At 36.7% G+C, this 25,558-nt stretch overlaps 1 protein-coding gene across 1 annotated transcript in view; it reads right to left on the bottom strand.

Annotated features, from left to right (window-relative positions):
- The window catches only part of supt16h (SPT16 homolog, facilitates chromatin remodeling subunit), a 67,424-nt gene that overhangs the window by 8,321 nt on the left and 33,545 nt on the right, over positions 1-25,558 (bottom strand). The window contains exons 16-22 of the mRNA XM_028793623.2: positions 20,374-20,636; positions 10,877-10,995; positions 7,012-7,137; positions 4,769-4,881; positions 4,478-4,553; positions 4,227-4,396; positions 1,396-1,525 (exon numbers count right to left, since the gene is read on the bottom strand). Coding sequence (XP_028649456.2) covers positions 1,396-1,525; positions 4,227-4,396; positions 4,478-4,553; positions 4,769-4,881; positions 7,012-7,137; positions 10,877-10,995; positions 20,374-20,636 — 997 coding nt within the window. The remainder of the gene's footprint in view (positions 1-1,395; positions 1,526-4,226; positions 4,397-4,477; positions 4,554-4,768; positions 4,882-7,011; positions 7,138-10,876; positions 10,996-20,373; positions 20,637-25,558) is intronic.

Raw genomic sequence — 25,558 nt, forward strand, 5'->3', positions numbered from 1 at the left:
AACAAAATCACCACAAAGCAACTGTCCCACATGGCCAATAATCCACATTAAAGCAAACAAATGTAAAATATGTACATATTCTGTGGGTACCAGTAGAATGTATTCAGATATACTGGTACTTTTCCAACTGAAATAGGTATTTTAAAAAAAGAAGTACAAATGTACTGCTGTTTACTTGCATACATCTTATCCTTAAATGCCTGTCAAAAAATAAAAATTATAGCATTGCTTGCAGACCAGACTGCCTTTAGTTAAAAGCTAAAGTTATGTCAAAAACAGTTACATTAAGGATACTATTCTGTACGGGATTGTTTACTGTTCAGCTTTCCAGCTAAAACCAAACTGGCCAGTGCTGGTTTAGAAGATTACCAAAAGGCTACTTTCCCTTATTTGGGTAAAATAAGCTGTTATTTTTTGCATATGATCAAGTTATGCATTAAAGAGCCTTGTGATGGTTTAATCAGAATTGCTATATCAACTGCCATCTCCAATAAGGTTGCAATATTAATATACTTCATTTTGACTTTGGTTCTTTGTTTCCACCTAATACTCTGTGGCTCAAACAACAGGCATTCACCTCTTCAACCAATAAAAGTATACCCAGTTTTGGTTTTTTTTAAACTTATTCATATTGATGATGCTGCCGTCACCATCAAGCAGACCTCTTAAAGACATGGCCTGTTTTGACGGTTTGTATCCTGTCACTTTCTACAGACAGTTCACATACAAGTCCATGTAAATCCTTCTGTAGCATTAATACTGTATATCAACAGAAAAATTACATTTTCCATTTCCTTTTACAGTACATGCATGGATCTGCATGTGTTTTGCTTTACATTTAAAGGTTTTGGCAAGTTTTCTACTATTATATTTCCATTTTTTAGCAAAGTAGTAAGTTTTTTTTAAATCCATGCCAAAACAAGAATCAACCAGTATATTTCATGTTCCTTACTAACATGTACTGCATGCAAAATACACGTCAAGTTTCAGGTAGTTATTTAATGACGAAATATGATGGGGTGTTGCCAAAATGCGATACCTGTGATATTTCTTAAAGTATATTGATGCAAATACATTTCTTTAATACGGAGCAGTTACTAAGAATTTCAGAGCTTTAGTATAGTTATATAGCTTTACTATAGTTATCAGAAGGTGTTCACAAATAAACCTTAACAAAACAATGCTATATGTATAACAAGCAGCATGGATTGTGTGGAATAGTGGTCAGTTATTAGCCTATTCCCAGATATATTAGTAATCAAACATTTCCAAGGTACATGACATATATGAAAGACAGATCTGAACTGAATTAAGTAACAGAGAAACAAAATATGCAAAATCTTTAAACCTATCCAAAATTTGAAAGCAGCACAGATCAAAACAACAAGACTCTACCTCACTTTCCGGATCCAAGAATGACCAGCCACCTTGCTCAAAGAATCCCTCTGGGTCATCAACAATTGTTTTCATGATTTTGGTCCAGTTCAGTGATTGTACACCCTCAGTGTACTTTATATCACATGAGCTAAAACAGAAATACATAGAACAGTTTTTAAAAAAATTAAAATTAGCAAGAAAACTACCCAGATATTTCTCAACCAACACCCCTTAAAATAATCTGCTTAAATTTTAAATGTAATTTTATACATCAAATTGTCTTGTCAAATATTTTATTAGATGACTTAATTTGGTCTGGTTTGATTATTATTAGTCTGAAAGAGATTAAACAATTCACATACAAGTGCCTTGTCATGTGCATAAAATCTAAATTATATGCATCCAAAACATTCTGATTCTACTTATCTAAAGACAATCATTTTAAAATACAACTGAAAAACATATTCACACAATTTGAGAGTTGTTTAATGTTAACAGTCTACTGCATTGTACAAAAATCGAAAGCCAACCAATTTTCAGTGATCATTTTCCAAGAGAATAGATGTTGCTTGTAAAAATATTATACAATATTAAAATAAATATTTAAACACCAACAAAATAAGTCACAAGAATGTATTGGGTTTTAAAAACAATTCTGTATATCATGTAGTCTCACTTCGAATGCAATACTGAAGCTATCTGCTTTAGCACACTGCTCATCATTTAATATGTCCTGAGGTAAATTCTATCAACTTGTCTTACAGGATTTTCCTAAGCTGTTTTGAATTGCATTGCTTTTTGCTCTTTGCATTATCCAAGGAATTTCATGCAGCTTCAGTTATATTCATGCTCTGGAGGTGGCCACTCAAATACAGTTAAGTGCTCTGTTGACAAGCTTCCCCTCCAAGTAAGTTTCAATTGTGATTTTACTATACATTTTCAAAATCTAGTTTGGTTTGCTGTTGCTCATGGATTATTGCACTGAAGATACACAGAAAGAGTCATAGTTGTGTGTTAACATAGCCATTTCCAAGTTAAGATGAAATTGGTTGAATTTAACAAAAAAAAATAAAAAAAAATTGAGAGGCTAGGGTGCCACAAGGAGCGATTTGGGAACTAAGCCAGATTTATTTTGTATTCTTACAAAATGTTATCAATAAAGTGTTTTAAAAAAAACAAAGATTTTAGAATACCACTTGAGAACACTTTTTTTTTTTTTTTAATTCTAGAGTGACTTCAAAAGCATAAAAACCACTTACTGCACAGAAGGCTAGCATTAAAAAACTTTCTTGGCGTAACTAAGCAGTTTTGCACAGTACTACATCCGTATAAAACAAAGGAGTAGTGCGGGTGGCAAGGGGTTTTGGAATTGTCACTGTGATCATATTGTTGATTTAATATTGTGAAAAATTCAAAGGTGTATCTCATTAAAGTTTTGTAACATCAATAGTATAGCCTGCAGTATGTGGTGTGCCACTAATGCATGAGGGTAATGATACATATAAGTGATGAATTGCTGCTAAGCAGAATTAGTCTCAATATGGTTAAAAAAAACAAAACAAAAAAAAAAACAAAAAAACACAGGATCGAGATTGATATTCAAGTTCTAACAGAGAATTAGGATAATTGCAGAAAAGAAATCTGAATACCCAATTACCAAATAAACTTTGTGCAAAGATGCTACTAGCAGAAAAGTCAAAACAGAAACTTGTCATTAGTAGTTTATTTATAAACTAAAAATGCTGTCAACAGCGAATTTTTGTTTGCCTAACCCAGACAATATGGAAAGTAGTCTTTTCAAATAACTGCAAGAGATAGCTGTCGATATCCTACATGAAATAAAGGTTATTGAAAAACAAAAAAATGTAACAATCAGGTCATCTTGTCATATCTTTAAATTAATTGGGTTATCTAATATTCAAAACACAAACAGCTTATTAAACCTATTTAAAAATTGCTTGTTAACCACCACCGTATATTGTTTACCTTGTGAAATAATGAATGATTAGAATAGACCTGCTAAATGGTACTGCAGAAGTGAAATAATCTACCTCTATGACTTGATACAATACTAACTGCCACAGTTCACAACAACAAATGAAGACAAATACAGGACATTTTCTTACAATGACCTCGTGTGCCAGCTGATTTTCTGTATTGTTAAAAAGTCTACATCATTAGAGATCTTGCTTCTCTACCGCACAACACATTATGCTCAAAGAAAACAGCAAGCTTGACACGACTTGTTGACATTCTATAAACCTCAAGAACCGTGTAAGAATTGAAAAGAAAACTGGTAAAGTATAGAGATGTATCCAAGCATGCTTACAGTATTTACAGGGTTCTACTATAGCTGTGCACATGTACAAAAGGAAAGGGTAAGTAATTGTTTCATATACTATCTTTTGTTCTAGACTAAAGTGCCCTATGTTTACAGCGATTTTTCAAACAAACAAATGTCTTAAAAAGGTCACTGATTATTTATTAAGAAAAATATCCTAATCGAGGGTTAAAACAGAATATATACACCTCACTGATGGCTAAGCATAAACACTAATCTGAACTTTTTGGATAGTAACTGTATAAATGACAGTTAAATGCAAGATTAAACAATCATTTTATAACATTAGCAGTATAGTTACAATTGAGTAGCCAAAAATGTTTCAATTTGGAAACAATTTAGATAAAAAGTTAAACCCTTTGTCTTATTTTTAATTGTCTGTTGTAGGCAAACATCTTTACTGGTCTTTAAAAAGGAATGGAAATGGGTTGGAGAAAGGAGGACAACTAAGAGTAAATTAAATGAAAAAAATGAAAGTAATGTTAAAAAATTGTATATCAAAACATACTTGAGCCAGTCTTTAATTGGGTCCAAGGAGTTGATAGGCACAGCGTTGATCATTGTCACTTTCTTGTTGTAATCTTTATACACAATCACAATATCAAAGTTCTTAAGGTGAAACTGCACACGTTCAAAGTGGACAAGCTCCACCTCATCAAGAGTTACTACAAAAGGAGGCTGGACAGAGAAAAATATTATAAATACAACTTACTAAAAAAATATTCTTCTTGCATCCAAAAACACAGATGTAGAACTTACCCATTCAGTTACATTACATAACGCACTGCTAGTTGGCTGCAAGAGACACGTACTTCTGTAAGGAGCACCACTAAATCTAAAACAAAAAAAGTTTTGTTTATATTATAAGTCATATGAGAGAGCAAGATTATCAGTTAGGGTTAGATGACTATGTTAAAAAAAAAAAAAAATAACCACATAAGACACTGCAAAAATGTATGTAGGATTTATAATACTTTATGTCGACTTATGTCAAAAAGCACACCAGGATTACCAATTATGCAAGCTTACATGACCAGTATGTCCACATACCCCAGTGCTCTGAAAGGCACTTCAAATTCCAGCTCTTCCTTTGTCAAAGATTCTACTTTCTCAATGAAATTTTTGAAGGCAGTTTTCAGTTTATGTCTCATTTCCCTCTCCATCTAAAAAGCAGAACACCACAATTCACTGTGTATTTGCATTTTTTGGGTTAAATGCACACATAAGCAAATATGTATCAAAATCCATTAACACCTTTAGTGTTTGTGACTGCTAGGTTATGACAATTGTGCTCAGATGTTTCAGGAAAGAAAGACTGCAAGAAAATTCGAGGTAAAGTACTCACTAAACATGGATGGAGCTAGGGAGAAGCAACGTGCTGCATGTTGAATAGATCATGCAAACAAGAATTTAATTTAACTTTGTACACGTGACCATAAGGACTATGTCGACCTTGGACGGAGAGACTGTATGCATGCCCTAGGCTCCCACAGTAGTTAATGTTTCATTTCTAAATGGACCACCAACTCACTACCACTTCATTCATTTAGACATTAAACTTCCCAATTTCAAACAAAGTAAATAAAAATGTACTTATCAGATTTATTAATGTGTTAACAGATGCTAATTTTGGAAAAAGATTAACATTATTAATATTTATATAAGCTATTAAAAGCAACTATTGAGACTTGTGTAAAAAAAGTATGACAAAATATAGAAACCATCCCAGCCTTAAAACAGAGATGCTGCACACAAAAAAGACATTATGTAATTTTTAACTGCTAGGAAAAATATGAATTCACACATCTCAGCCATAAAGCACTTTTTCAAACATTTGGCTGGAGGTCTTGCATTATTATCTATAAAAATGGAAAGTTTTTGCCTATCATGATACAGCAGGTGTACCAATCAAAATTCAAACTAACTTAACCATAATGCAACATGAGGTACCAACTTTGTATTTTACTGGAATAATCCCTTTTAGCAGCAGAAATGTAATATATGCTTAAAACTCTTAACAGGTATGAAGACAGTAGTAAGATAGTCAGCTTTACCTGTGAATAAGCACCTACCCAAAAATGAATAAGAGGAATGTTTTGATTTTAATTCTGCCAGGAAGTGCAAAATCCTGGCATTCTAACAGGAGATGATTCATTTTGCAACAAAATAGACTTAATACTGAATATTATTGCACAACTGGTAGCTTTGAGGACAAAATGAGGTCTTTTTGAAAAACCTGTAATCTCCTGAAATAATATACAAACACCTGCCACTATTTTTTATTAGCAAATGAGCAATCAACCCAGTCAAAAAGCATTAGTAATATCAGCAAGTACTGCTTGAAAACTGTCTAGCAGTGTCTAATCCTGAGTTGCCTTTATTATTGTAATTTTACACTTTTGCATCTCTCTCAAGTTCAGCCAAATGCCTATGGATCAGTTCTACCCAAACCTAATCTCTCTAAATCAGTTCCAGCAATTCAAGGCAACTTCAAGTAATGAGATCTTTCTTTCATCCTTGTTCAAAATTCGTCTCCCCAAAACACAGAAGTTACATACCAGCCAGGCAGATCAGTTATACATTTGGGAATCCTACAATGTTATCACAGAAATAAATACCAAACCTTATGAAGCATTCACCATAATGCAAACCAGAAATCAGCTGATTCCATTAAGAACTCACTGAACACTGAACAGATCACTAACATTTTGTGATCCTGTGCAAACCATACTTGTAAATGTGTTAAATTTATAGCCGACTTGTGAAAGAATAAAGGGAACATCAAGGGCAATAAGGCTTAATATAGTTTTATATTCCAAATAAAGTGTTTGTATGTAACATACATTAAAAAAAGATAGCATGTGTCTTAGAAATAGTATGAACAGACAGAAAAAATTTCAGATTAGGATTTGGTATACAGTAACACTAGATAATTGGTCAAGTTTCTTAATATTTTTGAAAGTCACTGTATATGGAATAGCAAAATTCTATATCCTTTGAAATTTCAGCTTTTGTAACTTTTTCCTAAAAACATTACATTTTGTTTTCAGTTAAAATATACAAGAATTATTTAAAGGTGAAAAGGTCTTTATTTCAGCCTTTAACAGCCACAATTGCAATAGTGGAAAAGGGACTTTTAGCAATCACTTTGTGTGCAAATGCTTAAAAAAATTACAAACACCCTAAAAAAATGAACAAAAGATGTCACACACATCAGATATGGGAGATGATTTATATTTATGATTAAAGAAACAGTAAGAATGAATAAAAGCTAGGACAAAAAATATTCAAACCTGTTCTGCATAGAGATCATCTCTGTCATGCATGTGCTGATGTTTTCCTAAATCTGTTGTGATCTCACCAACTTCTGTATAGAACTGCACATCTGTATGTCTCTTCTTGCCAAACATAATTGCATTCTGAAACCAAGCAGGGAAAAAAAGAAAGCTTTGTAGCATATATATTTATTAAAAATGGACACCATTTACAGTTCACTGATTCAGCCAAACACCACAAGGCTTGGACATTTTAAAAAGTTAAAACCTTTGGAACCTTATTTTGGAAATTCAAATTAATGTGACCAGCACCTCATGTGTGTGAAGAGTTATTTTTCATCTAGTATTACATTTTAGATGCTTTTATAATATCTATATTTTCATTAGACTTGCTAGTTATGAACCACCTTAAATTAAATTTTGTTTACTACTCACACATACATTTCAGTTATTTTCAATTATTTTTTTGTACAAAAATGTAAGCACTTCAAGGCATTTAAAACACTTTAGGTGGTTAATTTTTAGAAAGCTTTAGAATAACACCACCTACTAAAAGAATCTTAAGGCAATTTTTTAAACAAATGTTGACATACTCCAATACTTCCTTAGTAGCAATTTATTCAGATAGAGACAAACTGCTGCTAGATAAATTAAGTTTCCTTGATTTTCACTGGCTAGAACGCCATGCATACAGCCAAAAAAAAAAAACCAAAAGAAGGTATGTCTGGAAATACTTTGTGTTAGAGGAAGGAGAATTTCAGCACATAACTACAGAGACTGTGCTTATTATATAAAAAATAAAAAAGTCAACACACACCCAAACACACATATTTCTTATTTATATTATAATCTTATTATTAGTTCATAAACAGTTTTGAGGGTTAAATGAGAGTTGTAGGCATTGTGGGCGGAGTGGTGGCTCTGAGGCTAGGGATCTGCACTGGCAATCGGAAGGTTGCCCATTCGAATCCCGTAAAATGACAAAAAGGGACCCTGCTCTGTAGGGCCCTTGAGCAAGGACCTTAACCTGCAATTGCTGAGCACTTTGAGTAGTGAGAAAAGCGCTATATAAATACAAAGAATTATTATTATTACATTTTTAGTGTCATAAATTTGTACAAGGAAACGGTCATATTAAATCGGTGACAGTCTCGAACAGAGGCTTTGCATTTATTCTGACTGTAAGAAGCAAATCTACTGATGGCATTTCAAACATCCATTCATTGCCTAGCAGGTGTATACAGTTCAGGGAAGCTAGGAAAACCTCACAATCAACAATTATGCATTTAAAACTACAGGAAAATGCACATTGGCAATACTAACAGTTATAGCAATTAAAAATTAAAGCAAGTTTCAAATGAAGTGGCTGTTTGGCTTGTTTACACAGGCAATGAAATGAGCAGCTCCACTTGCTAATAATAAAATTAAATTAAATTAATTTGGTGTTTCAATGCTACAAAGCACATCTCTCCATTAATAAGAAATGTACTAATACAATGCGTATTAGCTTAGACACAGTTATCACGATGGGCAAAACCACATACTTCACTGTGAGGCAAATCGCAGCCCACCTAAGTGAGTGCAAACACCCCGAAAGGAAGTAGCAGGATTTTTGGGCTCACATCATTTGAGCAGCAAGCTGCTGCAATTATTGTTGAGACACTAATAACAAGAAGGTACCTGCTGTCACCTAATCAAGCATGTTACATGGTTACATCATAAAGAACGCGGACAGTTTTGACCAAAGGGGTAATATTAAATGTCTTATCTTACTGAAAAGCCAGCCATCACACACACTACTTTCAAGTTTGGTCCCAATACAACTATTTCTCAAAAAAGAATGAATAATGATTTGAGCCGGGCCATCTCACCACAACATTAATAACACAAATATTTGCATCACAGAATTGGCAAATTAATAGAGTGGAAATGCTTTTTATTTACATAAGCAAGTTCACTCTCTGAAGGCAACTTTATAGCAATGTGCATGCAGCCAACCACTCCGATTACATATGAGAAAACTGGACATGGTTGCTGCGAATTGCGCTTCGACATTTTCCTGTTCAACCAAAGTGTGATAAAACATTATATATCTGGGTGACAAGCTGATAATAGCATCCCATACACCTGGTGTGGCGCGACTCAGTGATGACTGAGAAACACCTGATCGGCTAGCAAGTTCATGTTGAAAAGCTCCTGTGGCTAAAAACCAGAGGGTGGGCAGAACATGAAAAGGAACAGATAGAGCACAACTCCTCAAAGTCTTCCTCCATAAAGCAAGCCCCAATTCAGCACACAGCTCAAACAGGATACCTCTTGGAATTCTAAATCAATGTAGAACCCAGTGTTCATCATGGGACAAGAAATCAGTATGATCTCTAAATATGCACTCTTCTAACTCTTCCATATGTTATGTCTTCTAACAATGCTGAAGCAGCCATGGTAATTGGTAGTTTGGCCATTCTGTGCACCAATATATTGTTACAGAATGATTACAAACAAGAGCCTTAAATTTTTAAATGATAAGCAATTCATTTCGGTGCATTTGATAAATGCTACGGATATGAATCTAACAAAGAAAGGGAAACCACACAGAAACAGTAGCAATGATTTGACTGATGCTGGGTGCCACTCATTTACAAATCTGACCAGAAACATGAGTATGCATGGTCTGAGGCTGCAGTGAAAATGTGTGCTGCTTTATGCACAAGTTTTGTTTGTATACATTTCGACCTGAGCGTGGAAATGGGTGTACACAACATTTATACATAAGGCCCCAGGAGTTTGTGATGTTTGAAATCTGAATCAATTCAATGAAGAGCATTGACAAGTAAAATTCAGTATCAAAAAAGATTTTATTTTTGCCTTTATATTTTTACACAACTTCCCCCAATTAAAAATTACAGTCCACTTCTCTAACATGTTTTCATTTTTCAATAAAACACTCCTTTCAGTCTAGTACACAATGCAATAGGGAACATGTGCAATCTGATTTATTCTAAATAATTACAAGGTAATGTATGGTTTTAGTTTAGTAAATGTCTGACTTTTAACACTAGAATTACCAGAGCCTACGAAAAAACTTGTAGATCCGGCCCACCTTAAATCGCTTCCTAAATCCGTTCACACCTCTCCGCCAGCATCCTTTGTCCTCTAAATGTGCTGATAAAAGACAAGCTGCCAGCAGCCGGCTATTTCATCCACCCACCGACTTAGAACGTGAGCGAACTTTTCCCAGCTCATGCCTTGATTGTTTATCTGGGAGTGAAGTGGAGTTTTACAGTGGAAATGATAGATTGTTATTTGGAAGACACGCATGAAATGCGTGTTCCGTTTCTAAAGTAATCTGTGTAAACACATTGTTAAAAAAGAAACTTTTTCATATTTTAGTAATAAAATTTAGAAACGGAACACGCATTTCATGCGTGTCTTCCAAATAATGATCTATCATTTCCACTGTAAAACTCCACTTCACTCCCAGATAAACAATCAAGGCATGAGCTGGGAAAAGTTCACTCACGTTCTAAGTCGGTGGGGGGATGGAATAGCCGGCTGCTGGCAGCTTGTCTTTTATCAGCACATTTAGAGGACAAAGGATGCTGGCGGAGAGGTGTGAACGGATTTAAGAAGCGATTTAAGGTGGGCCGGATCTACGAGTTTTTTCGTAGGCTCTGGTAATTCTAGTGTTAAAGAAATAATGTTTTTGTCCAGTCAGTGAAAGAAGAAGCATGTGTGTAATGTCCATAGTTAGCTTCATTTACAATTAAATACTGCACATAAAAGGACCTCAAAACTATTAAAAAATAACTCTGTACAATCTAAGATTTCACTGCTTGCAGACAATTCTTATGCATGTCAAGCAATTTTAAAGATGTTATACTACCTTAAGATGAAAATGAAGCACGATGATCATCTCACCATCACAGGGCTGAAATAATGAGTGCTTGATATTATTGTAAAGAATGTCAACCTTGTCCCCCCTGACTGAAGTGAATCGGAAACCTAAAAAGAAATAAAAGAAAAAAACTCATTAAAATAAATAAATAAACACACAGATATACATATACATATACATATATATACATACATATACATATATATATATACACATATATATACATATATATACACATATATATACACATATATATACATATACATACACATATACATATACATATACATACACATATACATATATACATATATACATATACACATACACATATACACATATACACATATACACATATACAGAATTCATCATTATATTAGAATATGAATGCTGGGCCTGTGTTTGAGTCTATTCTCAGCTTGGACTTCCAATTTTCTCAACTATGACTTGACTTACTTGAATAATGCCAGTGACTCAGTTTGACTTACTTGAACGTAATCTTTATAACATAAGAATGGACATGAAACATGAAGGTCAGAGCTTGAGCCTTACTTAAGACTTGCATATGTAGGATTTAGTCCCATCTCTGTCAATCACCATAACTGCTGTGCAGCACAAGATGCAACCAAACAGACAAAGCATTGGACAAAGGAGCACAAAGAGTGTAGTTCAAGCTTCGAAGAGTGAAGTACATTATTGCTATTATTGTTGATTCAGAGACTAATACATAAACCTGTATTTCGGGTAAACCAGGCAAATATATTGGCATACACGTTTCTCCTTGTGCTGCTTGAGTAGAACTTAATAACCAATGTGATGAATAAATCTACACATTTTAAAAGTTTCACAGCAACTTTAAATTTAACAGCAACGATAACAGAATACAGCGTCATCTGTGCTGATGTTGATAGATGCTTTACTGGATGCATAACTATTTGACATCTTACTGCAAAAAAAGACTGATAAAAAGAATCAGTACATTCCAACTGCTGTGGCATGCCTGAAGACTAAGTTTTGCTTGCGCTGAAATGGAAAGACAAGAAAGATATTTCGTCTTAGCACTACAGTGATCCCTCGCTATATCGCGCTTCGCCTTTCGCGGCTTCACTCCATCGCGGATTTTATATGTAAGCATATTTAAATATATATCGCGGATTTTTCGCTGCTTCGCGGGTTTCTGCGGACAATGGGTCTTTTAATTTCTGGTACATGCTTCCTCAGTTGGTTTGCCCAGTTGATTTCATACAAGGGACGCTATTGGCAGATGGCTGAGAAGCTACCCAACTTACTTTCTCTCTCTCTCTCTCTCTCTTGCGCTGACGTAGGGGGGTGTGAGCAGGGGGGCTGTTCGCACACGTAGACGATAGGGACGTTTCTACCTTCTGTGTGCAGCTGCTTCCTGAAGGACATGCTGCACGGTGCTTCGCATACTTAAAAGCTCAAAGGGCACGTATTGATTTTTGACTTTGTTTTACTCTGGCTCTCTCTCTCTCTCTCTATTTCTCTGCTCCTGATGGAGGGGGTGTGAGCTGCCGCCTTCAACAGCTTTGTGCTGCGGTGCTTCGCATACTTAAAAGCAAACAGCCCTATTGATTTGTTTGCTTTACTCTCTGTCTTTCTGACAGACTCTGCTCCTGACCGGCACTCCTTTGAAGAGGAAAATATGTTTGCATTCTTTTAATTGTGAGACGGAACTGTCATCTCTGTCTTGTCATGGAGCACAGTTTAAACTTTTAAAAAAGAGACAAATGTTTGTTTGCAGTGTTTGAATAACGTTCCTGTCTCTCTACAACCTCCTGTGTTTCTGCGCAAATCTGTGACCCAAGCATGACAATATAAAAATAACCATATAAACATATGGTTTCTACTTCGCAGATTTTCTTCTTTCGCGGGTGGCTCTGGAACGCAACCCCCGCGATGGAGGAGGGATTACTGTATACATAATACAGCTACAGTCACTGTGCAGGCAAAATGCAACAAGAAGGTTACGAAGCCTTGTGCTGTTGTCGACTACAATAGCACGATGGGAGGCATAGATTGTGCAGATCAAGAATTGATCTTCTATCCCTTTATGAGGAGGCATCAAAAGAAATATTACAAAATCATATTATTTCGTCATCAGGTGGAACAGTGCATTTGGAATGCATTTGTCTTATACACACAAAAAGCTGGCGAAACCGTATCTCACTCAAACATTACATACCAGTTTGTAGAGAACTAATCATTGTCACACATCCACCATACAATACCGCTAAAGAGACGCAGCCAACCTAGCACATTGCGGATCAATCCAGAGCATCATATTGGTAAACATTTTATTGATTATATACCTCCAACAGAAACAAAAAATCTAACTCGTACCTGTGCAGTGTGCTGTTCAAAAACTGATAAATCAGGAAAGAAAATCCGAAAAGCAGCACGCTATTATTGAACCGACTGTGATGTTGGACTGTGTCTTTCACTGTGCTTTAAGATTTACCACACAAAGGACTCATTGAGATTATATACTGTTTTGGCATCATTAGTAGTATTATTACTGCTATTTTTGTTATTGTTCATTTTATACTATTTTTATTCATCATTACTATTTGACTATTATACTTTGAGATTTAATGAAAATGTCATTTATGTCAAAAAAAATGCAACGCTAAGGGGGTTAAAAGAACTACATTTCTCTGAATAATCTGGTTATGTGACATGTAAAACCAATTGCTGGGTTATTGTTAAGTATTTTGTAATTTATGCATGTCCACTGCATTCTGTCAGCCTGTACATGTTTTTGCATTGCACACACTATTAGCAGACATGGGAAGAAGCATCCACAAAAACATTTTTAGAGACGAATACAGTCATATAAAAAAGTTTGGGAACCCCTCTTAATTCTTTGGATTTTTGTTTATCATTGGCTGAGCTTTCAAAGTAGCAACTTCCTTTTAATATATGACATGCCTTACGGAAACAGTAGTATTTCAGCAGTGACATTAAGTTTATTGGATTAACAGAAAATATGCAATATGCATCATAACAAAATTAGACAGGTACATAAATTTGGGCACCCCAACAGAGATATTACATCAATACTTAGTTGAGCCTCCTTTTGCGAATATAACAGCCTCTGGACTACTTTGATTAGTGTCTGGATTCTAGATGGAGGTATTTTTGACCATTCTTCCATACAAAATCTCTTCAGTTCATTTAAATTTGATGGCTGCCGAGCATGAACAGCCTGCTTCAAATCATCGCATAGATTTTCAATGATATTCAAGTCAGGGGACTGTGACGGCCATTCCAGAATATTGTACTTCTCCCTCTGCATGAATGCCTTTGTAGATTTCGAACTGTGTTTTGGGTCATTGCCAAACCAAATATGCGGACAACAATACAAATTTCCATTCCAGATCTGTCGAGCCCCGGGTTAACAACGACCGCCACCAGTACTGATAGTCAACAGGGTGCTGTCGGAAATTGGGCTACTGTTGGCTGAAGAAGAATAAGGAGACGAAGAGGTTGAGACGTGCCTGGAGGCAGGAGGAGAGGAGAAAGGTAAAGAGAGTGGAACTAAGGGTAGGAACTTTGAATGCTGGCAGTATGACTGGTAAGGGGAGACAGTTAGCCGATATGATGGAGAGAAGGAAGGTTGATATATTGTGCATGCAAGAGACTAAATAGAAAATGAGTAAGGCCAGGTGGATCGGAGGTGGATTCAAATTGTTCTATCATGGTGTGGATAGGAGGAGAAATGGAGTAGGAGTTATTCTGAAGGAACAGTATGTCAAGAGTTTTCTGGAGATGAAAAGAGTGTCAGGCAGAGTAATGATTATAAAGCTGGTAATTGGAGGTGTGATGATGAATGTTGTTAGTGCATATGCCCCGCAAGTTGGTTGTGCAAAGGATGAGAAAGAAGATTTTTGGAGCAAGTTGGATTAAGTGTTGAACAGTGTACCCAAGGGACAGAAAATGGTGATTGGAGAGGATTTCAATGGGCATGTTGATGAAGGGAACAGAGGAGACAAGGAGGTCATGGGTAGGTATGGTGTTAATGAGAGAAATTAAGAAGAAGGTCAGAGGATTGGATTTTGCTAAAAGGATGGACATGGCTATGGTGAATACGTATTTTAAGAAGAGGGAGGAACATAGGGTGACGTACAAGAGTGGAGGAAGATGCACACAGGTAGATTACATCCTATGCAGAAGAGTCAATCTGAAGGAGATTGAAGACTGCAAAGTGGTGGCAGGGGAAAGTGTAGCTCAGCAGCATAGGATGGAGGTCTGAAGGTTGACGTTGGAGATCAAGACGACGAAGAGAGTGAGGGCAGAGCCAAGGATCAAATGGTGGAATTTGAAAAAGGAAGACTGCAAGTTTGAGTTAAGGGAGGTGGTGAGACAGGCACTGGGTGGTAGTAAAGAATTACCAGACAGTTGGGAAACTACAGCAGATGTAGTAATGGTGACAGCAAGAAGGGTGCTTGGCGTGACATCTGGACAGAGGAAAGAGGAAACCTGGTGGTGGAATGGGGAAGTACAGGAGCGTATACAGAGGAAGAGGATGGCAAAGAAGAAGTGGGATAGTCAGAGAGATGCAGAAAGTAGACAAGAGTACAAAGAGATAAGGCACAAGGTGTAGACAGGGGTTGCAAAGGCTAAAGAAAGGGTGTGTGATGAGTTGTATGAGAGGTTGGACACTAAGGAGGGAGAAAAAAGAACCTGTACCGATTGGCTAGATAGAGGGACAAAGCTGGGAAAGATGTGCAGCAGGTTAGGGTAATAAATGATAAAGATGGAAACGTACTCACAAGCGAGGAGAGTGTGTTGAGCAGATGGAAAGAGTACTTTGAGAGGCTGATGAATGAAGAGAACGAGAGAGAGAGAGAGAGAGAGAGAGAGAGAGAGAGAAGAGATTGGATGATGTGGAGATAGTGAATCAGAATGTGCAACGGATTATCATGGAGGAAGTAAGGACAGCTATGAAGAGGATGAAGAATGGAAAAGCCGATGGTCCAGATGGAACACCTATGGAAGCATGGAGGTGTTTAGGAGAGATGGCAGTGGAGTTTTTAACCAGATTGTTTAATGGAATCTTGGAAATTGAGAGGATGCCTGAGGAGTGGAGAAGAAGTGTACTGGTGCCGATATTTAAGAATAAGGGGGATGTGCAGGAATATAGTAACTACAGAGGATTAAATTGATGAGCCACAGCATGAAGTTATGGGAAAGAGTAGTGGAAGCTCAGTTAGGAAGTGAGGTGATGATTAGTGAGCAGCAGTATGGTTTCATGCCAAGAAAGGGCACCACAGATGCGATGTTTGCTCTGAGGGTGTTGATGGAGAAGTATAGAGAAGGCCAGAAGGAGTTGCATTGCGTCTTTGTGGACCTGGAGAAAGCATATGACAGGGTGCCTCGAGAGGAGTTGTGGTATTGTATGAGGAAGTCGAGAATGGTAGAGAAGTATGTAAGAGTTGTACAGGATATGTACGAGGGACGTGTGACAGTGGTGAGGTCTGCGGTAGGAGTGACGGATGCATTCAAGTTGGAGGTGGAATTACATTCGGGATTGGCTCTGAGCCCTTTCTTATTTGCAATGGTGATGGACAGGTTGACAGATGAGATTAGACAGGAGTCTCCGTGGACTATGATGTTTGCTGATGACATTGGGATCTGTAGCAATAGTAGGGAGCAGGTTGAGGAGACCCTGGAGAGGTGGAGATATGCTCTAGAGAGGAGAGGAATGAAGGTCAGTACGAACAAGACAGAATACATGTGTGTAAATGAGAGGGAAGTCAGTGGAATGGTGAGGATGTAGGGAGTAGAGTTGGCGAAGGTGGATGAGTTTAAATACTTGGGATCAACAGTACAGAGTAATGGGAATTGTAGAAGAGAGGTGAAAAAGAGTGCAGGCAGGGTGGAACGGGTAGAGAAGAGTGTCAGGAGTAATCTGTGACAGATGGGTATTAGCAAGAGTGAAAGGGAAGGTCTACAGGACGGTAGTGAGACCAGCTATGTTATATGGGTTGGAGACGGTGGCACTGACCAGAAAGCAGGAGACAGAGCTGGAGGTAGCAGAGTTAAAGATGATAAGATTTGCACTGGGTGTGACAAAGATGGATAGGATTAGAAATGAGTACATTAGAGGGTCAGCTCAAGTTGGACAGTTGGGAGACAAAGTAAGAGACAAGATTGCATTGGTTTGGACATGTGCAGAAGAGAGATGCGGAGTATATTGGGAGAAGGATGCTAATGATAGAGCTGCCAGGGAAGAGGAAAAGAGGAAGGCCTAAGAGAAGGTTTATGGATGTAGTGAGAGAGGACATGCAGGTGATGAGTGTTAACAGAACAAGATGCAGAGGACAGAAAGATATGGAAGAAGATGATCCGCTGTGGCGACCCCTAACGGGAGCAGCCGAAAGAAGTTTTGGGTCACTGTCTTGTTGGAATATCCAAACCCTGAGTAACTTCAACTTTGTGACTGATGCTTGAACATTATCCTAAAGAATTTGTTGATACTGGGTTGAATTCATCCAACCCTTGACTTTAACAAGAGCCCCAGTCCCTGACTAGCCACACAGCATGATGGAACCTCCACCAAATTTAACAGTAGGTAGCAGGTGTTTTTCTTGGAATGCAGTGTTGTTCTTCTGCCATGCAAAGTGCTTTTTGTTATGACCAAATAACTCAATTTTTGTCTCATCAGTCCAAAGCACTTTGTTCCAAAATGAATCTGGCTTGTCTAAATCAGCATTTGTATACAACAAGTGACTGTTTGTGGTGTGAGTGCAGAAAGGGCTTCTTTCTCATCACCCTGCCATACAGATGTTCTTTGTGCAAATTGCACTGAATTGTAGAACAATGTACAGATACACCATCTGCAGCAAGATGTTCTTGCAAGTCTTTGGAGGTGATCTGTGGGTTGTCTGTAACCATTCTCACAATCCTGCTCATATGCCGCTCCTGCATTTTTCTTAAGCCTGCCAGACCTGGTTTAACAGCAACTGTGCCTGTGGCCTTCCATTTCCTGAGTACATTCCTTACAGTTGAAACTGACTGTTTAAACCGCTGAGATAGCTTTTTGTACCCTTCCCCTAAACCTTGATACTGAACAATCTTTGTTTTCAAATCTTTTGAGAGTTGCTTTGAGGATCCCATGCTGTCACTCTTCAGAGGAGAGTCAAAGGGAAGCACAACTTGAAAATGACCACCTTAAATACCTTTTCTCATGATTGGACACACCTGTCTATGAAGTTCAAGGTTTAACGAGCTAATCCAACCAATTTGGTGTTGCAAGTAATCAGTATTGAGCAGTTACATGCATTAAAATCAGCAAAATTACAAGGGGACCCACATTTTTGCACAGCTAGTTTTTCACGTTTGATTTAATTTCATACAACTAAATACTGCTTCACTAAAAATCTTTGTTCGGAAAACACCCCAGTACTTCGATGTTCCTAGGAAATGAAAAACATACCATTGTTATCTTTTTTGTTGAAAGTAGAGTAAATTATTATGCAGGCTGAGAGGGGTTCCCAAACTTTTTCATATGACTGTATTCAGGAAAATGATTTATACCTTTTCCGGACTAAAATAATGTGTCAATATTTCAGAAATAGCCAAATTTATGTTGATAAGCTGAATGTACAGTGCTAAATTCAAACGAAATCTCGAGACCAGCAGGTTAACACATTAAAAGTAATGTGTGTTATATGGCCAGCTTAATTTTTAAAGCAACAACTAAGTTAACTCAATATTTACTTTACTGAAGTAAAAAATGTGTTATTACTATTCTAGTAGCACTGAGTGAAAGGCAAGAAACACATATACCAGGTCCTTTGCAGGGTACAATCACACAGCTAACCAGAAAAGAGCATGGTACAAGCAATCTGATAACAGAAACCTATAAAAGTGTCAATATTACTAAACATATTGATAATGTAGATTTATAACACCAGAAAATTACCACAGGTGCCATGCTTATTTTAGTATTTATTGTGGCAAATGATGACACTTAACATTTTTGAGCAGATTAATGATGGACAGTTTTGCCAAAAGAGAACTACAAACGATGTTCCAATTGATTGGCAGATTTAGATTGGTGGCCAATTTTCAAAAAAAAAAAAAAAAAACCATCAGAATAGCCGATCTTTTTAGCTCCTGCTTTCCCAAATTTAGTGTCAGTGCTCCTTTAAGCAAGTCTTCAGTCTTTTTTTTTTTTTTTGGCAGCAAACTTCCTGCAGTGTAAACAATGAGCAGCAGTGGAGGCTTGTTTTATCAGAGAGCTTAGCCTTTACACTTAAAGTGGAGCAATAGGCTCAGAAAAAGGAAACTGAGAAATTGTCCTGTGCAATTTGACAAACATCGAGAAAAGCTACTTCAATACAGGCTTTTTTATTATGTTACTTAATAAAAACACATTTTCAGTCTGGATAGCAAGCTTGTTTTAAGTGGAGCAGCTCACATTTTTAATTGAAAAAAGAAAAGTTAGACAACTTTGAAATTGCTGAATAGTCTTGTTAGCTTAACAAGATGTCTTTTACTTATAAACCTGCTAAGCATGTTAGTCTTGTGTCTTAAATAAAATCATGGGATGTAAATAAGTTTATTAAAACAATTTTTGAAACTTGCTTAGCATGGTAGTAAATTACAATGTTGATTTTAATATTTTGATAAAAGTAGTGGCTATTCTATTAATTGATTGAATTAATTTAAGTATTTTGCAAAGGATTTTTCTTTAATCATTTTTCATGAACAGGAAGCTTCTTTAAAAGTATTCTTTGCAGAATTATTTGAATACTAAAAAGAATTATATTTTGGTCTCTGTTTTTCTGTTCAGGCTCTTATAGAATTAGCAGGAGAAAAAAAAAAAAAAAAAAAAAAGACGACAGAACGACAAGCTTACACCAATACCTCCTCATAGTGATCATCAAGGCAACTCCTTCTCAAGAGTAAAGTCAGCGCACATATTTACCCACTCCACTCACTAGAAGAGGCAAGTGGGGGCAATTAGATGCATCGCTCACTTGTATGCTCCTATATCTCACTATATTTTTTCTCCGTCACAGCTGTGTATGCATTAACTGGAATCGCATAACCATTGATTAAAGTGAAATTTGCTCTCCAACTGCTTCAGTTTTGACAGATAAATGTATTGTCATCGATACTGAATACGTATGCAAAATTTGAAGAAATTCGCTTGGCCAAAAGTGGGTTTAAAATCAGTTGCAAGATTTGACCAAGACTAACTAAGACAGAGGTGTCAAGTTAAATAAAAGTGTTTAATTAAGAAAGGTCAAGAAGGTGAAGTACACCACCATATGCTCAAACTACAGACAAGAAACATTTCTAGTATTGTCTGCAGTGTAAATGGGGTAAGCATTCCTTGTCTTGTTAAAGCCATAAAATATTCAACTGATGAATAAAAAAAAAAAAAAAAAAAAAAAAAAACATTCACTTGAGTTGCGCTTGAACAAATAAATAAATTAGCCAGACCACCTCACCATTTGTGTGTGCCTCCAAAGACCCCTGCATTCTCTTCTGTGCAATATTAGGCCGAATATAAAGGTCCTTCAGTTTGGGATTGCTGCGATTAAGATTGATGACCAGTGAATCCTGCTTGACAATTCCTTCCTTTTCCTTCTCTTCTGCTTCCCTGGTCTTGTAACGCTTTTGTACCTCTTTAATAATACGGAATGCATTCTGAAGATTCATAGACGGCACCAAGGTATCACCTGGATTTTTCAAGTTGGATGCACGGTATGTACTGTCAAAACAATCAAAAAACATTAATTAACAAAAATAGGTTAAAATTCCAAGGTAATATTACAATTTACAGTTATACGTATCTGTTAAAACAATATAAATTTACTAAATGCTCCTTAGTGATGGACTCAATTTTAATTTCTTTGCAAAATAACCACAGCATAAATCAGTTATAATGTATAAATCAAACAATGCATTTGCCTTCAGGTAATGGTTATTAAAGCAAAATAAAATCACTACAATGGAGCACTGTGTTTGTGGTGTCTTGAAATGTAGAGTTAAAAGCACAGATGGACACAGGAGGACCCCACTGCTGACACAGAAACATAAAAAAGCCAGACTGAAGTTTGCCAACATGTACTTGACGAAGCCAAAATCCTGCTGGGCGAATGTCTTGTGGGCAGATGAGACCAAGGTAGAGCTTTTTGGTAAAGCTCATCATTCTAATGTTTACAGAAAACAGAATGAGGCCTACGAAGAGAACCAGTACCTACATTCAAACATGGTGGAGGTTCTAAGATGTTTTGCTGCCTCTGGCACTGGATGCCTTGACTGTGTGCAAGGCATCATGAAATCTGAAGACTACCAAAAGATATTGGGGCGCAATATAGGGCCCAGTGTCAGAAAGATGGGTCTGTGTCAGAGGTCATGGGTGTTCCAGAAGGACAATGACCCCAAACATATCTCTAAAAGCACCCAGAAATGGTTGAAGACAAAGCGCTGGAGAGTTCTTAAGTGGCCAGCAATGAGTCCGGATCTAAATCCAATTGAACACTTATGGAGAGATCTCAAAATTGCTGTTGGGAGAAGGCGCCCTTCAAATCTGACAGACCTTGAGCAGTTTGCAAAAGAAGAGTAGTCGGAAATTCCAGTTGAGAGATGTAACAAGCTTGTTGATGGTTATAGAAAGCGCTTGATTTCAGTTATTTTTTCCAAAGGGCATGCAACCAAATATTAAGTTGAGGGTGCCAATAATTTTGCCCAGCCTGATTTATGAGTTGTGTGAAATGTCAGATTTGGCTTTTTTTCTGTTTTTTTGTGTTGTTCCAATGCACATAAAGGAAATAAAACGTGTATACCAAAACATTTGTAATTGCAACAATTTTCTGGGAGAAATGGTGCATTTTCTGGGAAAATTCCAGGGGTGTCGATAATTTCGGCCATGACTGTATATATGTGCATATTACATTAGTAAAAATAGTATTTTAATGTACAGTGGAACCTCTAGATACGAGTTTAATTCGTTCCAGAACTGAGCTTGTATAGCGAATTTCTCGTATCTAGAACAAACTTCCCCATTGAAAATAATGGAAATCCAGTTAATCCATTCTGCACCCCAAATATATTAACATAAAAATCAATTTTCCTAACAAATAACACTGATAAATTATATATACTGTAGTCTACCTTTAATAAATAACACTGGTAAATAATATAACTGATTATTAAAAGAATCAAAACAGGTGTCCAAAGTGCAGTAGAGCATTCAATAAATCTTTAAATAAATAATCCTTAAAACAGTTGTGAAGTGGAGGTTTAAAATACACAAGAATAACAATCCTTTAACACGAGGTTAAAACGTCAACAAGAAGCAGTCTTTAAAAACAGATGACAATCCCCGGTGCTTCTTCTCTGTTAGCGTCTCACCTGCTTCTCCCATGCGGGCTCTGCAACAGGCGAGACACTCTTAATGCAGCTGACCTTCTCTACACCGTCCTGCTTCAGCTGTTTGGCTCGCCTGTTCAGCTACACGCGAGCCTGCACTTGCCTGCCTGCCTTCTCTCTCTCTTTCTATTCTTTTACTTTTTCTCCCCCTTAACCGGCTCGCGCTTCTCTATATATGCGGGGAGGACATGGCAGCTGCAGCCCATCAGCCACAGGAACAATCATGGATGTGGGCAGTTTCCCACCTGTGCACTTAAGTGAGAAACGCAGACACCGCAGATCGCGGCTCGCAACTGCTACCACGCCCCCTTGCTAAGCCGCGAGCTATACCCACAGCCTGGCTCGTGGCTCGTTACGCGAACCAATGCTCGTATTTAGAGCTGAATTTTTTGCTCATACTTTCCTCGTATTTTGAATTTCTCGTATACAGAGGTGCTCGTATCTCGAGGTTCCACTGTATTTTGTTTTAGTAAAAAGGTTATCTGATGGTCACTGAACAAAATGTCTACAAATATTTCATTGGAGTATACAGTAATTGCAAAATATCAAGGATAACAATAACGAGATCTCAATGGTTATACAAGGCTGTAATGTAGAAACTTGCTGCAAAACATTTTAAAGGGAAAAACGCATACTTTGTATGACATATGGGATTAATAATACAATTTCCTTAAATATTGCAGTTTTGTTTTATTGAAACTTCCCTAAAAGAAAAGGTGACCAGATCATCCCAACCACAGAGCAGGTGACCGGAGACAGGAATTAAACCCAGGACAATCGATCCACCAGCAGCTATGCTTAACCTTCGAAATAAGCCTTTTTACATAAGCAAATGTATTGGAATGCTTTAAGTACATCTCCCTAATACAGTTTTTTATGCTATAAAGCACAAAGGTAGGGGAATTAAAAAGGTACAGAAGAAAGCATTTTTACATTACTGCTCAACAACTTTCCCTATACAGAGTAACACTGCAGTGAGATGATATAACTTCCATATAATGTCTATGTGACAGCCTTCTTTAAAGAAGTAACATGTCTGTCTCATTCTACTGGCAAGAAACATATCAGAATATTTCAGGAATTATAATATACTATCCCCCCAAAATGTGCAGTGTTAGATTAATTTAAGAATACCCAAGTACAATTCATTATCTGACGTCCAATTTAAAACATACCATTCTTAGGGTTTCCTCGATTCATGTAGGAATGCACTCTTTGAAAATATTTTTATAAGCAATTTAAGAATGTCTATATCTTTGTTATGAGACATAACTTCAGCCATTCAAACTGATGAATTATTAGGAAAGTTGGATGCATTTCCTTTAACATATTTTCTAATATGCATTTAGTAAAAGGTGTCGATGAGTACTGCTTGAGGCAAAATTCTTCAAAGGATGCAATCATACTATGTAGAAGCCAAGAGAACTTCATGAATCAAATGCTGTATAGAATAAAAGATATCTGTAATAAATTACTTTCACTAAAAAATAACTGACAGTAAAGGTTTGGCACTAAAGTATATTATGTGTAGGTATCATCAGGTTAAAGATAATGACCACTAAATATAATACTCTGTGCAACCAAACATCATAAGGCAAATCTAACAAATAAATGTAGGCATATAAATTAAAGAATGAATCTTCAGTAGCTTGGATTAACACTGCATGCACCTGAGGTGCTGTGAGCTTTATAATTAGTTGAACAGTGCACCAAGGCTCATGTGTGGTTATTGCTAGGTTATAACAAACATACAGAAAAGGTGGTCTTAAATCATTAAGCTCAGGAGAGTTTAACCTTAGAACTACAGTATATAGCAGCAGCAGTCATGATAAAAAAAATCTCCTTTCAGGAAAACTAACATTTTATATTTTTAATCAAACATTTTTATTCAGTTGATTTTTATGTAAAAGAAATATTTAATACCTACACGTACAAGGAAATGACTGACAAATAATGTTTGTTGTTTACAAACATATCTAGTTAGTCAGACCTGTTGTTTCCCCAAACACCCCTTTGATTAAAAAGTGAATGAGAGTACCGTGGATACTCGCGTATAGGTCGAAAAATTTATGCCTTAAAATTCATTCAAAAAAACAGGGTCGACTTATCCACGGGGCAACACAATTGTCCATAGAATGTCATTTGGGTAATGACATTGTACACTCAACACTTCACGGTGTTAAGTCACCGGTCATCTGCCGTTTCCCATGGTCTTTGAAATAATTATAAGCCAGCAATACTATTGCTAATTAGCTAGTTTTTTTCTAATTTCATTAAATAATTATTTAAACTGTGAAATACTTGAATTTGACCATTAGCTTTTGCAGGTTTTGGATAACAAACATACCATTAGCAGCCACGTGCCATCTAGCGTCTGCCATCGCGCGTGCCTGTCGGCTGGTACATAGTGTTAAAGGTTGCGGGAGCAAGCCGGTATATAGCGGCTGCAATCGCGCTGGCTGGACTGCCGGTACATAGTGTTAAAGGTTGCCAGAGCCAGCCGGCATCTAGTGGCTGCAATCGCACGTGCCTGTCGGCCAGTACATAGTGTTAAAGGTCGCAGGAGCAAGCCGGCATATAGTGGATATGATCACGCATGCCTGTCGGCTGGTTCATAGTGTTAAAGGTCGCAAGCTGTCAAGTTTTACCCTCGACTTATACACAGGTCATAACAAATTTCATCATTTTCGGCTTAAAAATACACTCGACTTATCTGCAAGATCGACTAATATGTGAGTATCTACGGTATATGTTCTACAGTATTAGCTTAATGTTTTAAGACTTACATGAAGATCTGATTGTGTATTACATTAAATGAAAGCAGAAACTTCAAAAGGGTTCACAAATTTTCTGATACCGCTGTATTTTAAAAATAAGAAGAATGTGCAAAGATAATTTTAATTTTAAGATCCGATCTGACAAAGCGTCGTACATTATTACAGATAAAAATCAAATTCATGGGTCTGGCATGTTGTGATCCCAGATATTAATGTAAATTATTAAGGTGGTTTTAGATATTGTAGTTGCAGTTGTCATTTCAAGTTCAAGACAGTTCATACTGAGAATTAAAAGAGGAACATTCACAATAAATTATGGGTGGGGATATGTTATCCAAAGTCAGTACAGTTTAACTCACTACTCTTTTTATCAAGGACAAAATCCTCAAATGTTAAATTCTTAAATGAATTATCTATGAATATATACAACCCAGAAAAATAAAACATGATACAAAGATGATCTGCTACCATGTAAACAAAA

This window comes from Erpetoichthys calabaricus, chromosome 2 (assembly GCF_900747795.2).
Source record: "Erpetoichthys calabaricus chromosome 2, fErpCal1.3, whole genome shotgun sequence".
NCBI lineage: Eukaryota > Metazoa > Chordata > Cladistia > Polypteriformes > Polypteridae > Erpetoichthys > Erpetoichthys calabaricus.